The sequence below is a fragment of the Muscardinus avellanarius genome (assembly GCF_963383645.1).
Source record: "Muscardinus avellanarius genome assembly, chromosome: 10".
NCBI classification, from domain to species: Eukaryota; Metazoa; Chordata; class Mammalia; order Rodentia; family Gliridae; genus Muscardinus; species Muscardinus avellanarius.
In genome coordinates, this window is record NC_137796.1 from 77,873,126 (window position 1) to 77,889,717 (window position 16,592).

The following is a 16,592-nucleotide window of genomic DNA, read 5'->3' on the forward strand; positions in this document are numbered from 1 at the left end:
TTCACTTGTCCATCTTTTTATTGGATTACTTGTTTTTTTTCCCCCTTCTTTGGTGGTACTGGGGTTCCTGGAAACCCCTATACCTCCGGGCTACACTCCCAGACCTATTTTTATTACTTTTTTATTTGGAAACAGGGTCACTTAAAGCTAGTGCAGCTGGCTTCGAACCTGCGCGATCATCCTGTCTCCGCCTGCCAAGCACGGGGATTACAAACGTGCGCCACCACACCCGGTTTGGATTATTTGTTTTCTTAGTGCTGAGTTTCTTGGGTTCTCTTTATTGTCTAGATATAAAGCCTCTATTGGAGATATAGTTGGCAAAAATCTTCTTCCATTTAGTTGGCTCTCAGTTGAGGTTCTTTATAGTTACCTTTGGTGGACAGAAGCTCTTCAGTTTAATGCAATCCCATGAATTGATTCGCCTGTTAGTTGGTAGTGACTTTGGGGTCTTTTTGAGAAAGTTTTTATCTGTGCCTGTGTTGCAGTGTTGGACCTATGCCCTCTTTGAGGAGCCTCAAGGTCTCTGGTCTAATTTCTAAGTCTTTATTTCATCTCGAATTAACTATTGTGCAGATGAGAATGTGGAATTTATTTCCATTTTTCTGCATATAGTTAACCAGTTTTGCCAATACCATTTGTTGAACAGACTAATTTTTTTCCAGTGTACATTTTTGGCCCCTTTGTCAAAAATTAATTGGCTACAAGGGTGTGGATTTGTTTTTACATCTTCTATCCTGCTCCACTGGTCAGGGGATGATGTTGAAAAATATGGTTAGTTCTGGAATTTTTTTATTTATTCCTGATCCTTAGGAAAAGTATTCAGTTTTTCATCTTTTACTATTATGTTAGCTAAAGGCTTTAATTGCAGGTTCTGTTCACCAATGTAAGAACATTCCTGTCCCATTTAATTTGCTGAGATTTTATCAATAATGAATGCTGGAGATTCCACTTTCAACTGACTTATAGTTATAAAATATGTAAGAAGGCTTGAAGTAAAAAAATGTTGAATAATCTTTGCATTTCCTTAGCTACACTTCAAAACATATTCATCTAATATTGGTTCTCCTTTTCTTAAACTTTTTTATGCTGTGAATAGATGTGGATATAGAATTGTTCTGAGGCAAATCCATTTAACAAAGCATCTTGTATTTGTCACCAATCTGTTTGTATTTGGCACAGTCTTGAAAGGTACACTAGGTTTTTCACCCTCTATATTCTGCATTAAACAAAATACTGTATTGTAAAGGTCTGAAAGCATACCAAGTGGCTAGGTGCCCCTTCTTCACAGGAGGTCAGGCAATTTGATAAATATTTGTTGAACATCTAATATGGGATATACTAACTACTAGATAGATAGTCAACAAATATTTTTACTTTTAAAAAGTGAGCCAGGCGTGGTGGCACATGCTTGTAATCCTATCATTCTGGAGGCTGATACTGGAGGATTGTGGTTTGCAGACAGCCTCCATAACTTAATGAGACCCTGTTTCAAAATAAAGAATAAAAATAGGGCAGGGGGTGTAGCTTTGAGATCAAATGCCCCTGGGTTCCATCTCCAGACCCACAAATAAAATAAAAAAAGAAAAGAAAAGAAAAGAAGAGAAAAGAAAAAAGAAAAGAAAGAAAAAGTGATATCTGTTTAGGATGTTATACAACTATAAATATCTCCAAATTTTTGCTTGAATTATCTTTTGTTTTTTAATTTTAGGAATTTGGTCCAGCGGGATTTATGAAGAAAGCCATCTCTTTATCTGAAGATGAAGAATGGAAGAGAATTAGAACGGTATTGTCTCCAACATTCACCAGTGGAAAACTCAAGGAGGTTAGAAAATAAGAGGACATTTTATTAAAAGCTTAAAGAATGAATCAGGGGGCCAGGTTCAAAGTGAAGTCATATTTCCTTTGCAAGTGTTGGTCTCCTGAGAAAGTGGTTCCTAAGAATGGTGTTTTGTCTCAATGTCTGACATTAATCTCTCTAAATTTTATTGTAAAATGCCATATACTGCTTCATGTTTATCAATGTCTTATCTTTTCAGGATTTGATTATTCATGTTTAACCGTAGATGGTTTTATGTTTTGTGCTTAGATGTTCCCCATCATTGATAAGTATGGAGATGTGTTGGTGAAAAACATGAGGCGAGAAGCAGACAAAGGCAAACCTGTCAACATGAAAGAGTAAGTATCGGTGTAACCACTGGAGTTCAAAGTTGAGTCGCAGCATACTCTAGTTGCCTGAATGGGAGATAAATTCTTCACTGTTGAGTTACTCCACTGACCACAGAGAAGCTGAGGTGTGGAGTTAAGACTTCACTGGGACGGCTCCAAGAGTAGGCAGAGCTGTGTGAAAAAAGTGCCCCTCCCTTGTGTACAGGAGCCAGGGTTAGTTTAGCTTTTACTTTTCACCTTGAGTGTCCTAGATGACAAAATGACTTCAATTCAATGAAGGGAGAACCCAGAAGAATAGTGAGAAAAGATTGAAGGAGAACATTGGGGAGGAGGAAAATAACGATTGAGGAAGAGAACAGATCAAAGCAAGGTTATGCCTATTTAAGATTTCACTACCAATTTCACTAAATATATATGGGGATGAAAAAAGAAATTGGGAAGGGTTGGTATGGGAAGGAAAATATGCATGTATGTTTCTTGAATCTCATTATTATGTAAAATTATACTATTGATAAAAGTATAAAAATGAATAACAAATCAGTTCAAAATGAATATAGCAATATGTAAGGTAACTAATCACATGTCCTAGTCAGCCTAGGACACTCTGAGTTTACATCTGTTGTTCCTGTGTAATCCTGATTGCTAATGATGTTGAAAATATTTTCATATTCTTAGCCATTTTTATTTCTTAATTTGATAAGTGTTTATTCATTTTTGTAGCCCAGTTTTGGGCATTATTTTTTAAATTCTTTCTATAGTCTAGATATAGTATTCTATCATAAGAGTAGCTTTGAAAGATTTTCTCCCAACCTTTTGGCTCTCTCATTAAACTTTCTCTCTCTTTTTTATTTTTTGTGGGTCTGAGGATGGAACCCAGGGGTATTTGACCTCTGAGCTACACCCCCTGCCCTATATTTATTTTTTATTTTGAAACCGGGTCTCACTAAGTTGCGGAGGGCCTCACTAAGTAGCTGAGGCTGTCCGCAAACAGAGATCCTCTGGTCTCAGCCTACCGAATGCTGGGATTACAAGCGTGTGCCACCATGCCTGGCTCTCATTGAACTCTTGATTGTATACTTTTCTATGTAGAAACTTTTTAATTTGATGAAATCCCATTTATTAATTATCAATTTTATTTTCTGAGTTTTAGGTTTCTTGTTGAGGAAGTCTCTACCAGCAACTATGTGCTGCAGAGTTCCTGCTTTAAGTTCTAATGTTTTTGAAACCTCTTGAGTTGACTTTGTTCAGGGCAAGAGATAGAGGCCCATTTTCATTTCTTTACATATGTATGTCCAGTTTTTCCATTATCATTTTTTGAAAAGGGTGTCTTTTCCAACAAAGCATATATGTATGGCACTTTGCAAAAATCAACTGACTATGCATATGAGGATTTATTCTCTACTCTTCTTTCTCTCCTCTCCTCTTCTCTCCTATTTTCTTCTTTCTTTCTTTCCTCTGTTACATTCCATTTATCTATGTTTCTTCTTTGTGCCAGTACTGTGTGATTTTTTATTACTATATTTCTATAATTTAATTTTCTTTTATTTTTGTGGGTCCGTGGATGGAATCCAGTGGCATTAGACCTCTGAGCTACACCCCTTACCCCATTTTTTATTCTTTATTTTGAAACCAGATCTCACTGAGTTGCAAAGGGCCTCACCAAGTAGCTGAACCTGTCTGTGAACCGTGGTCCTCTGGTCTTAGCTTCCCAAATGCTGGGATTACAAGCATGCACCACCATACCCAGCTATAATTTAATTTGAATTTTGGTAATGTGATGCCTCCGGTATTGTTCTTATTGCTCAGAGTTTCTTTGGATATTCTGAGTCTTTTATCGCTTCATATAAATTTTAGGACTGTTTCTTTTTTCTAGCTTGGTGAAGAATGAAATTGGTAGTGTATTAGGGATTGTATTGAATCTGTAGCTTGCTTTTGGTAGTATGGCCATTTTCACAATATTTATTTTGCTTTACCAAGAAATGGGGAGGTCTTTCCATCTTCTAAGTTCTTCAGTTTTTTTCTTCAGTGTTCTATCATTTTCATTGAGGAAATATTTTACCACTTTGGTTGCATTTGTACTTAAATACTTTTTTTTGTGGTATTGGGGATTGAACACAGGGGCATTCTATCTCTAGGTTATACCACCAGCCCTATTTTTTGTCCTTTATTTTGAAACAAAGTCTCACTAGGTTATGGAAGGCCTCACTAAGTAGCTGAGGCTGGCCACATAAACCTGTGATCCTCCTGACTCAGCCTCTCATGTACTGGGATTAAAAGTGTGCACCACCATGCCTGGCTCCTAGGTACTTTTTTGTTTTTATATACTTTTATTGGTCTAATACATCAATATAAAAATACATTAGAGTGAGATTGAAAGTGGTGTAAACATACAGGCACACTTCACTTGGTGTATTTCCCTCTGGTTTACTCTTGTCCTCATGAGCACAGCTTGGTAGATGTTTTTGTTTTCTTTCTCTTTCAATAAATTTTGAACCTGTATTTTCAAAACCAAGGATGTTCTTGTGTCAAATAAGATTGACCCAGTAAAACTTGATATTTTTAATATTTTCATTATTTTTATTTTTATTACTTATTTCATGATGTTAAAAATATTTGTTGGATACTGTTTTAGACACTTGGAATACACTCATGAGTAAAACAACATTCTATGTCATGAGAAAGCCTACTTTCTGATGGGAAAATACATCAGAGATTCATAAGAGCTATTACTATTTTTTTTGTTGGTGCATTGTATTCATACATCATAGTGGGATAAAAAAAAACTTGTGTAGACATACATGCATACATTCATCCAGTCATCCCCCATCCAATCCCTATCCCTTTCCCTTCCCGACCCTCCCTCCCATGCTTGGCTTAATAGTTGATATCAATACATTTGTCTAAATACATCATGTTCCTTAGAGAGCTTCCCCCCTCCCCCCACGTCCCCTCAGTTACGTTGCCTTATTTGCTCTTCTATAGGATCTCCTTTTTCACTTGGAGCTCCTCCTATGATTCATTCCACTTTAGCTTTCACATATTAGTAAAAGCATCCGATTTCTTACTTTTTGTGACTGACTGACTGACCTCGCTTAGCATAATGTCCTCCAGTTCCATTGATTTCCCTGAAAATGATGTAGTTGTATTTTTTATGGCTGATTTTTCATTCATCTGTTTATGGATATCTTGCTTGGTTCCATAGTTTGGCAATGGTGAATTGCGCAGCTATGAACACAGATACACATGGATTAGTTTGGTAGTTTGGTTTGCTTTCTTTTGGATAGATATCCAGGAGTGGTATTGCTGGGTCAAAAGGTAAATTTGTTCCCATTCTTCTGAGGATCCTCCATACTCTTTTCCAAAGGGGTTGCACTAGTTTGCAATCTCACCAACAATGTTTTAGGATTCCTACTTCACCACATCCTCGCCAGCATTTGTTTTTGTTTGTGTTTTGAGTGATTGCCATTCTAGTAGAAGTTTTTAGGTGAAATCTCAGGGTGGTTTTAATTTGCATCTCTGATTGCCAATGATGTTGAACATTTTTTCATGCATTTATTGGCCATTTTAATTTCTTCTTTTGGAAGTGTCTCTTAAGTTCACTTGCCCATTTTTCATTGGATTATTAGTTTTTTGGTGTTGAGTTACTTGAGCTCTCTGTATATCTAGATATTGGTCCTCTGTCTGAGGAATAGGTGGCAAAAATCTTTTCCCATTCTGTTGGCTCTCAGTTGAGGATCTTGTCAGTTTCCTTTGCTGAACAGAAGCTCTTCAGTTTCATGCAGTCTCACGTATTGATTCACCTTTTAGTTTCTTGTGCCTTTGGGTTTTGTTGAGAGTTTTTTTTATCTGTGCCAATGTGTTGCAGTGTTGGACCTATGCCCTCTTCAAGGAGCCTCAAGGTCTCTGGTTTAATTTTTTTAGGCTACTGTGAATGGAATTTCTTCTGGATTCCTTTTTCAAAGTGGGTTTGTGCATAGAAAAGCTTTTAATTGTTATAAGTTAATATAGTGCCTAGATACTTTGATGAATTGTTGTATCGGCTTTTGATTCTTCTGGTTGAGTTTTTTTTCTTTTTGGATCTTCTAAGTATAGAGTTGTATTACCTGAAAAGAGAAATAATTTCTTTTTATCTTTGTCTCTTTGTATCTCTTTAATTTTCTTCTCTTGCCAAATTGCTCTGAATAATATTTCAAAAACTATATTGAGTTAAGTGTGAGGATAGTGGATGTTATTCCCTTGTTCCTGATTTTAGAGAAAATGCTTTCAGTTTTCCCTATTCATGTTGTTGGCATTGGATTATCATATGTTGTCTTTATATATTGTGGTAAGTTCCTTCATCTCTAATTTCTTTCTTTAAGTATTTTTTTTATTATACATGGGTGCTGGATTTTGACAAATGCTCTTTTTTCTGAGTCTGTTGAGATAATCATATGGTTTTTGTCATTAGTTCTGTTTATGTGATGAATTACATTAATGGACTTGCAGTAGGGGTCTAGTTTTGATTGGACCTTTGAAATTTTTAGCCACTTTGGAGAGATTCTATCAACACACTCAGATGGACAAGTGGATGCTGATGTCTATTGAACATCTGGATTGCAGGGCTTTCCACAGATTCCTCTAAAAGGGCAATAACATTAACTCCCCTCAGAGGAAACAATCTCTGCAGGACCTGGAAACTCCCTTGCCTTTGAATATGGCTTTCCAAGGCATTGACTCCAAATTTATAAATGTCCAACTGCTGGCTGGGATAGTTTTAGCACAGCTGCCAGCTCCATCATGGGCTCATCTGGTGGCTCCCACCTCAGCTCATCACTTACCAGATTAGATGCACAGAGATCTTTTCAGACATCTGCTCCTTGTGGATCTTTTGATTCAGCTAAAATTATAACTATTTCTTCTTCTGAGTTCAGACTCCTTTTCTTCTCTTGCAACTATCATCTCTTGTTTCAATTCCAAGTCATAAAACAGCTGAAATTTGAAGACAGCCTCTAAGAATAGATCTGCCATTTTTAATCCTTGTCTGATTTATTATTGATTTTAATGGAAACAGTCTTAGTTCTTACATGGCACAGTAATGACTCTGCCTTCAAGAAAACCTTTGATCCTTGGACCTAGGGAAGAGCGGGTTTCTCCAGGGCTGTAGCAGGGGTATGGAGAAGTAAGAATGATGTTCCTTAGGCTCAGAAGAGGATGTTGGTGTAGCATGATGTACTGAGAAAAAATCAGTCCTGAGAAGAGACAGTGCTTGGGCAAGACATAGGTCAAGGTAACTTTAATTGAGTCCCCTAAGAAGAGTCAATTTCTCCACCTTTGTCTTGCTGATGTCCAGTCTTTACACTTCTATTAATGCCCACATTCCACTCATACTGCTGTAATTTGTCTGATTATGAGTCTCTATGTCTCTGTGATTTTGTTCCTTGAATTCAGAGGTGAGTTTAACTCACTGGAATGTCTCCATTACCCCTAGCACAAGAAAAGCTGTGCCACTGGCATGTGATAAAGAGCTCACAAATGAATGTGATGGGAGCACAGGGTCATCACATGGTCCAGCAGATAGTTCTGACAAAGTGAGGGTCTGACTGTCTTGCTTGGTCATATAAATTTATTCTCACTTCTTTCTTCACATGTAGCAGGTCTGGGAAGAGGTACAAGGTTTAATTTTGCATTTCTTTTTCAACTCAGCATCTTTGGGGCCTATAGCATGGATGTGATCACTGCCACATCATTTGGAGTGAATGTAGATTCTCTCAACAACCCACATGATCCCTTTGTGGCCAAAACAAAGAAGCTCCTAAAGTTCGATTTTTTTGATCCATTGTTTTTATCAATAGGTAGGTAAATTATTTCTTTTGGACTCCCTTAAAATAATTTTATAGAGATATAATTTCACATGCTATATAATTCATGTACTTAAAATGTAGAACTCAGTGCTTTTGTACATTCAAAGACATGTGCACCTATCACCACTGTCAATTATAGAACATTTTTCTCCACTGAGAAAACTTTTGGATTTTCACTTTCAACATTAATCCACTTGTCCTAAACAACCACCAATATACTTTGTTTCTGTGGATGTGTCTATTGTGGACAGCTCACAGAATTAAAATAATAGACTATGTGGTCTTCTGTGACTGGCTTTTTTGATATAGCACTGTTTTCAAGTAAAACATGTATCATTATGTTATTTCAGTGAATAATTAATATACCTATTTAATGGATTTTGTATATTTATTAATTGGTAGATGGAATTTATATTATTTCTACATTTGGTCATTGTGAATAGTGATATCATGAATTTATGTTCAATATTGTGTTTGAACACTTGTTTTCAGTATTTCTGGATATATACTTGGGGGTGGAAGTGCTGAATTATATGCATTTATGTGTTTAACATATTAGGACCTGATAAAATATTTTCCACAATATCCGTGGCACTTTTATTTTCCTGACAAGACATATTTGCCTGTAGTTTTCTTTTCATAATACAGTTATCTGGTTTTAGTATCATAGTAATACTTGGACTACAGAACAAATTTGGAAGTATTTACTATTTTTCTAAATTTGGAAGTGTGTGAAAATTTGATATTAGCTATTCTTTAAATGTTTGGTAAAATTTAGCATTGAAGCCATCTGGAACTGAGCTTTTCTTTTTCCTCGTGAATTATTTTTAATTACCAAATCACTGTATATTGCAGATTTATTCCCATTTTGCACTTCTTTTTTCCATTTTGTATTTCTTTTTGAGTCACTTCTACAATTTATGTTTTTTTTATAGATTTGTCTTTTCATCTAAATTTTACACTTATTAGTGACAGTTTTTAATAGAATTACTTCAAAAAATTATTATGTGATTTGAATTTCAGAACTAATTTCCCCTCTTTAATTTTTATTGCTTATATTTTGAACCATTTTTTCCTTGGTGAAACTATATATGGCTTTGTCTTTTTTTATGTTTTCATCGATCCTGCTTTGCTTTATTGATTTTCTGTATTATGTTTATTGCCCACTTTATTAGATTCCATTCTATTCTATAATAATTTCTTCCTTCTCATTGCTTTTAGGTTTTTTTTCTTTTTTAGTAATTTGTGGTGTAGGGTTTAACTATTTACTTCTGATTCAAAAAAATTAGTGGCTATGAATTTCCCTTTAATCACTGCTTTTTCTTCTCACAAAGTTGTTGTGTTGTGTGTTCACTTTTGCTCATCAGAAAATAATTTTTAGTCTTTTGAGTTCTATGTCCCTTTGATCTTTATTGAATGCATCAGTTGATTTCCTTATATTTATGAGTTTCCCAATTTTCTTTCTGTGCTTGATTTCTGGCTTCATCCACTGTAGTTGAGGAGCATATGCTGTATAAGTTCTGTATAGATTGTGTAATTCCTCCAGGCAAAGTTTGCCTTTTAATTAATGCTTATTTTTTTTCTCTGTAGTGATCTTTCCATTCCTTACTCCAATATTTGAGAAGTTAAATATTTCCCTTTTTCCAAAAGACTCTACAAACTTTTTACAACAATTTGTAAAAAAGATGAAGGCAAATCGTCATGATGTTAGTGAGAAGGTAAAATATGATTGTGTGGCAAACATGAGTATGTTCACTTCTTGATAATGTATTGGACTCACATTAAATTTGTGTATTTTATCTGTATTTTTTAATTTTTAAAAATTTATTTATTTATTTATTTTTGGTGGTACTGGGGTTCCTGGAAGCCCTTTTACCTCCGGGCTGCACTCCCAGACCTATTTTATATTTTTTATTTGGAAACAGGGTCTCTTAAGCCAGTGTGGCTGGCTTAGAACCTGCACAATCTTCCTGTCTCAGCCTTCCAAGTGTGGGGATTACAAGCGTGCGCCACCACGCCTGGCTGTATCTGTATTTTTTTTTAAAGGTTGATAAAGGACTCTAGGTTTGAGCAGGAGAGCATTTATATTGGGCAGGGTAGAAGTTCAAGTTTGAGAAAATTGGTATGAGGAGTTTCATATACAGTGTTTAACATTTAAGAATAAGAATAAAAATTAGCATGCTATGGCTTTAGTATTGTTGATATAGAAATCTTTTTACTTTTTCCCTTAAAACTTTATTCAGAGATGTAAATTATTTATTTATTTGTATTGGTGCATTGTAGTTGAACATCTTAATGGGGTACAAAATGGTAGAGGTATACATAAACAAATCACTCAGCCCTTCCTCATTTCCCATACCATTCCCTCCCCTTCTCTCCTTCTCATGTTTGGCTTATTAATTAACTTTGACATGTTTATAAATGTACATCATGTACAATAGGGAATTTCCCTCTTCTCCCTTCCCATCACCCTCAATTAAGTCACCCTATTTGCTCATTTATGGTTTCTCTTTGTCTAGAGTTCCTCCTATAAACTTTCACATATTAGGGTGAGCATATCATTTTTTTACTTTTTGTGACTGACTAACAGGGTGTAAATTACTTTTTAAACATTATTTGAATGGGTACTATAATGTCCCCATGTCTTATATTGGCAAAGAATGATGTCTGCAGGTCAGATCCAGGATGGCTTACTCCAGGTTCACTGAGGTTGTTACAGTGTTCTGTGAGCTTGGAATATGTCAAGATACACACACACACACACACACACACACACACACACACACACACTAAATTCTGGTAAGAGTCTGTAAAAATGGCAGCAAGTAAATCCATGGGGCCATTCCTTAAGGCAGGAGAAGAGATAGTAATAAAATATGGCCCTCTTCTGAGCTAGCAGGTATAACATGAAAGTCAGCCATTCTCCTGCCAGGAGGCTGTGTTTAGAAACCAGAGAAGATCAGGACCAGGGAGAGCAAAACCAAAAACCTTTGGACACCACAGCTGATTTTCATTCAGGAAACATCTTGATTTCCAAAGATTGCAGATGGATTTTTTGTTGTTGTTGATCAAGCATGCCCAGCCCAGATTCTGGGCTTATAGGACCCACATTTTCAGGTGTTTGTGTTCTGTACTGATTGACTTCTGACCTCACGAGTGACCTTCTTTCTTTGAAATTTATCTTTCTTCTGGGTGTGGTGGCTCATGCTTGTAATCCCTGAGCTTGGAGGCAGAGATAGGAGGATCTTCAGGTTTGAAACCAGACCTTCTGGCTTAAGAGACCCTGTTTCCAAATAAAAATATAAAGTGGGTCTGGGAGTGTAGCCCCGAGGTAGAAGGGTTTCCAGGAACCCCAGTACCACCAAAAAAGAAAAAAGAAAAGAAAAGAAAAAGAAATTTCTCTTTCTCTTTCCAGAACCGAGTGGATTTTCTTCAGCTAATGCTGAACTCCCAGAATTGCAAAGACTCAGAGCCCCATAAAGGTAACCAAGAATGTTCCATAGTCTACTGACAGATAAACTCAGAGGGAGGGGATATGCTAGAAATGTGTAGAAAGTTTCCCATGCAAAGGAGAAATTCTGCCAAATTGCAGAAAGACATATGGCTGTATGCTAACAACAGAACAGTTCCATTACTGTCAAATTTAAGTCTCCAATGGTTTGATTATTACCCTATAAATATCCTACCCATTTTCAATGGGTTCCAGAGTAGAAATGGACTAATTTTTGTATAGCACTGTGAATACGTTTTTTCTGCATATGCTTACACCCATCTATCTATAGATACTTTCTCCCTTCTTCTCTTCCTCATTCCCTCCCTCTCTCCCTCCCTCCCTCCCTCCCTCCCTCCCTCCCTCCCTCCATCATTTTGATCTAACACAAGTTTCTTTGGGAGCATGCACTATGAAAACAACAGTCAGGCCACTGTTGAATAGGAACTGATAATTTCACTCATCTGATCCTATTGTTTATTTTTCATGCCCAATATCCTTCTATAGACCCATTTTCCATTTTATTTCCTTGTTCTATAATTTGTACCCAATGTTAGATCATTCATTGATATTATTTAATGGTTCTCAAAGGTAAAATATCTGCTCCATCTAGGATGTGCATACAATTCTTCTGTCTCAACCTTTCATGTAAAAGAATTACAGGCATGGGCCACCATACTGGCTTATGGATGACTAATTGAGAGAGTTTCTCTGTAGTCCAATATTGTTCCCTATGTTCCCTCAAACATATATATATATATATATATATATATATGATTCTTTAATTTACCATATAATGAAGCCTTATTATGACAAACTGTCTTAACAATTTTTAGATTTTTTTATTAAATAATTTAAAATTTCCTGAGGGACCAAGTCACTCAATTTTTTTCTTATAGCTAAGGGACGTTTATGAATATTTCAGTGGTATACTGATAATATGGCATATGTTAGATAGAAATATTATCTTTTGATAGTAACCAGCTGTAGTGCTATGAGGATTGCAAGTTCTGCTATAAGTTGTGCAGACCTTGGGACTAACTGAATTGAAATAAATTTTTTTCCTGCCTAAGATAAATATCAGAGTGAAAACTCAGTGTAATGAAATTGCTTTTCCATGTTTCTCCCTGGGTGTGTGAAAGCTAAATTTGAATTTCTCTTAGTCTAAACTGTGATGTGCGATGCTGATGTTTGTTTTTTAAATGTTTTATCTCCTTTAGCACTCACTGATCTGGAGATCATAGCCCAGTCAATCATTTTTATTTTTGCTGGCTATGAGACCACAAGCAGCACTCTTTCTTTCATTATGTACGTAGTGGCCACTCACCCTGATGTCCAGAAGAAACTGCAGCAGGAGATTGATGCAGCTTTGCCCAATAAGGTGGGTGGAAGGCACTTGGAGAGAGAGGGCAGAGATGAAACCACAGCAATAATGCCTCCTCGTCACTTGAAAGAACTTTTACAGGTGGAACCAGCTTTGAATTCTCTCACCATCATTATTTATGAAGCATCTGAAGAGGAGATCATAAAAATAAATGTTATTCATATAAAAAGGAGATTGTTTTGTGGCACAGGGGTGGAACCCAGAGGCTTTCCACCTCCGGGCCCTACTCCCAGACCTATTTTATATTTTATTTGGAAACAGGGTCTCACTAAGTTGCTGAGAGCCTCACTAAGTAGCTGAGGCTAGCTTTGAACCTGTGCAATCTTCCTATCTCAGCCTCCCATAAAAAGGAGATTTTTGTAATAAGGCACTGGCCCTGGTATTTTACTTAGCTTTTAGCAAAATGATACAGAGAATTATTCGCAAAACCTCTATTGCATGTAACAGTGAGCTTTTTGATGAAATGTCTGGATAGTTATCTATACTGACATTGCTGCAGAAACTCTGGCCTGGCTGTCAACTGAGCAAGGCTGGTCTTGTCCCAACTGATTCTACTCTGCTCCACACATCTGCACACTCCAGTCATAGAGCTAATGGTAAAGCAAGAAAACGCCTTGGCTCTTGTGTGTGAATAGATGTGGATGCTGGGGCTGATGGAGCTTGTTTGTTAGTGATGTGGACACAAAGCATCTTTGGAGTTCACAGTGAAACCCTTAAGCATAAACCAGTAAACTAGCCCTGCAACAGAGAATGGGGATTAATGTAGGTCTCTATCCTTCCTTAGAATTTTCACTAGAAATGAATTTATGTATTCTGTGGCATCCAATTCTAACCATTTTTCATACTCATATAGACAGTGTATAATTTCTTTCCAAATTATTTATAGAGTGTCACTTTAATACAGTGCTTTTCTTAAGTTTTAAATATACGACCAAAAGAGTTACCAAGCAGGAATTGTAAAGTAAAAAGCTTTATGTAGAACAGGGGACTTATTTTTTTCCCCTATATTTCCTTGGTACAGACATGTGGCATCTGTTTTGACAGGTGACAAGAACTTTAGTATTTTTTACTTGACTAATAATCATAGTTTGTCCTGTTTGTTCACATGAGAAGGAAAAAGGAGACTTAAGGCAGTGCTGAAGATTCTGGGCTCCAGGGTGAAATTGTCCTAAAGTTCTCTAACAAGGATTCCACACAACAAGCACATCAGAGGCATGATATATAACCATCAAACTATTAAGTAAAAATTAAAATTATTTCTAAAAGCTTAGGTCTTTAACCAATATAATTTATTTTTTGGAAACTCTAACATTTCAATGGTACTGCCTAGGCTGAATTAAAAGCAAAATCTGAATATCCATTAATCAAGTTCTGTTTCTTTCTTTCAAGGCACTACCCACCTATGACATCCTGGGAGGGATGGAGTATCTGGACATGGTGGTGAATGAAACTCTCAGATTATATCCAATCGCTAACAGACTTGAGAGAGTCTGTAAAAAAGATGTGGAACTCAATGGAGTGTTCATTCCCAAAGGGACTGTGGTGATGATACCAATCTATGTTCTTCAAAATGATCCAAAACACTGGCCAGAGCCTGAAGAGTTTAGTCCTGAAAGGTACAGGGTCCCTGGGAGAGGCAACCCACCCTTAACCAGGCTGGTAAAAGAAAGTTACGATGTCTCTTACTGGAGATGACATATATGTTATTGTACATACATTTGCATCTGTATTCTTTTTTTTTTTTTGGTTAAGAGTTTTAAACCTAGGAGCATTCTACCTCTGAGTTTCACCTCGGCACTTTTAAATAATTAATTATTTATTTTAATTTTTATTTATTTATTTAATTTAATTTTTATTTTAAATTTATTTAATTTTTATTTAAATTTAATTTTTATTTTATTTATTTAATTTATTGCATTGTAGTCATACGTCTTAATAAATTACAAGATGATAGAGGCATACATTCAAACATCACTCATTTAGCGCTTCTTCAGTTCTTGCCCATTCCTTCCCTCCTCCTTCCTTCTCATGTTTTGCTTAGCGATTAACTTTGATATGTTTGTGAATCTACATCATATGCATTGGGAAATTTCCTTCTTTCTCTCTCCCATCCCCCTTAGTTAGGTCACCTCATTTGCTCATCTATGATTTCTCCTTTTTTTCTAGAGTTCCTTCTATGACACTTTTTCTCCCTAGCTTACGCATATTATGGAGAGCATCAAATTTTTTACCCTTTGAAAAAGTGTCTCACTAGGTTGCTGAGACTGGCCTTGAACCCACAATACTTCTGTTTCAGTCTCCCACGGGCTGGGTTTATAGATCACCAAGCCTGTCTGCCTTTTTGTTTTTGCAAATTTTCCTTCAGTACAAAGTGAGAATTTTTGAAACTGCTCAAATCTTACTTCAGAAAAATAAAACATACTCCAAATATATCCCCAAGATATTAAGATAAACCTCTTTCATTATATGATATAAGGTTGGGGTATAGCTTAGGATATGAAATATATTCCTGAGCCTACGTATATTTACAAATCAGTGTATCACATATTACTTATATTTTAATCTGATGCTTAATTTGCTTAGAGTGAATTTTAAATGATTCACTATTACATTATACAAACACATATATTTTTGGTGATTGAATGCAACTTTTATAATTTACAGAATACTACCTTTTTTCAGATATGGAGGTTATTTACTCCTTTTAGCTTTCCTGTACAGTCCCCTTCACTCTCTGAATTTACTGACAGATTTAGGAAACATTTCCATTCTCTATTTTGTTAAAGATTTGTTTCTCATTTATTCAGTGTGATTTTTAACAGTGCATGTTGATATCCTCATACCTGATGGTCCAGGCAGCCTCACTGAATATAGAGGACAGTATAGGTCTTCTGGGTCCTGTCCCTGGCTGCTGTCTTTGGTCAGCCTTCTCACACTCTCTTCCAATGCCAAATCATCTGGTCTCTAGACATCTGAGATATTCTCCCTTGCAGGTGATTTCAGAATGTACTTCTTGGAATTTGGAGTGACAGTTGGCCTTTGGGCATATTTTTTACTCTGGAAAGAGTTAATATTTTCTAAGTATTGTATTGGTAAATAAAATTGAGAATAGAGTGTTTAAAGCATTGTCTGCCATGCCAGCTGGCTTGAGCACTAGATTTATTCCAGTGGTGAAGACTTTGCTCTGATGGCCTTGGTGTCTCTATTGTCAACATTGACTCTATACCTAGAAATTTTTGGAAGAGACTATTACAGTTGACTGATTCTTTTGTTTTCTGGACACAGGCCTTCTGTGCATTCTCTAAGCTCAGCACTTCTACCTCCTGTAACTTCCCAACTTTAAACTCAGAGACCACTCACTGTTCTTCTCTGATTCATTAATTCATCAACCAGATAATACATGTTTAAAGGTGTTAGAAGCTGGATTATGTAATTGTGAATCTAAGTGTTGAAAATATCTACTCAATAGAAGAGCTGACAAATACTTAGCATAATATGTGTTAAACATCAATAGAATACTTTAATGTATCTGCATGTGCCCATTACCTGTCCTAACCACCATCCACCCACTTAAGCTGCCGCATATACACATCACCACACTCTGCCCTGACTCCCATGCTAGTTATGCCACTTGTAATTATTTCAGAATGTTCTTCAAAGAATATTTTGTTTTCAAGATAATTAATTATTTTTAAATTTTTTATTGGTGCGT

General features: G+C 36.1%; 1 protein-coding gene across 1 annotated transcript in view; it reads left to right on the top strand.

The window, feature by feature from the left end:
• The window catches only part of LOC308268738 (uncharacterized protein), a gene marked incomplete at both ends in the record, with an annotated part of 95,131 nt that overhangs the window by 11,158 nt on the left and 67,381 nt on the right, over nucleotides 1-16,592 (top strand). Inside the window, 7 exons of the mRNA XM_080703846.1 lie at nucleotides 1,709-1,822; nucleotides 2,087-2,175; nucleotides 7,849-7,997; nucleotides 9,597-9,724; nucleotides 11,422-11,488; nucleotides 12,717-12,877; nucleotides 14,270-14,496. Coding sequence (XP_080559972.1) covers nucleotides 1,709-1,822; nucleotides 2,087-2,175; nucleotides 7,849-7,997; nucleotides 9,597-9,724; nucleotides 11,422-11,488; nucleotides 12,717-12,877; nucleotides 14,270-14,496 — 935 coding nt within the window. The remainder of the gene's footprint in view (nucleotides 1-1,708; nucleotides 1,823-2,086; nucleotides 2,176-7,848; nucleotides 7,998-9,596; nucleotides 9,725-11,421; nucleotides 11,489-12,716; nucleotides 12,878-14,269; nucleotides 14,497-16,592) is intronic.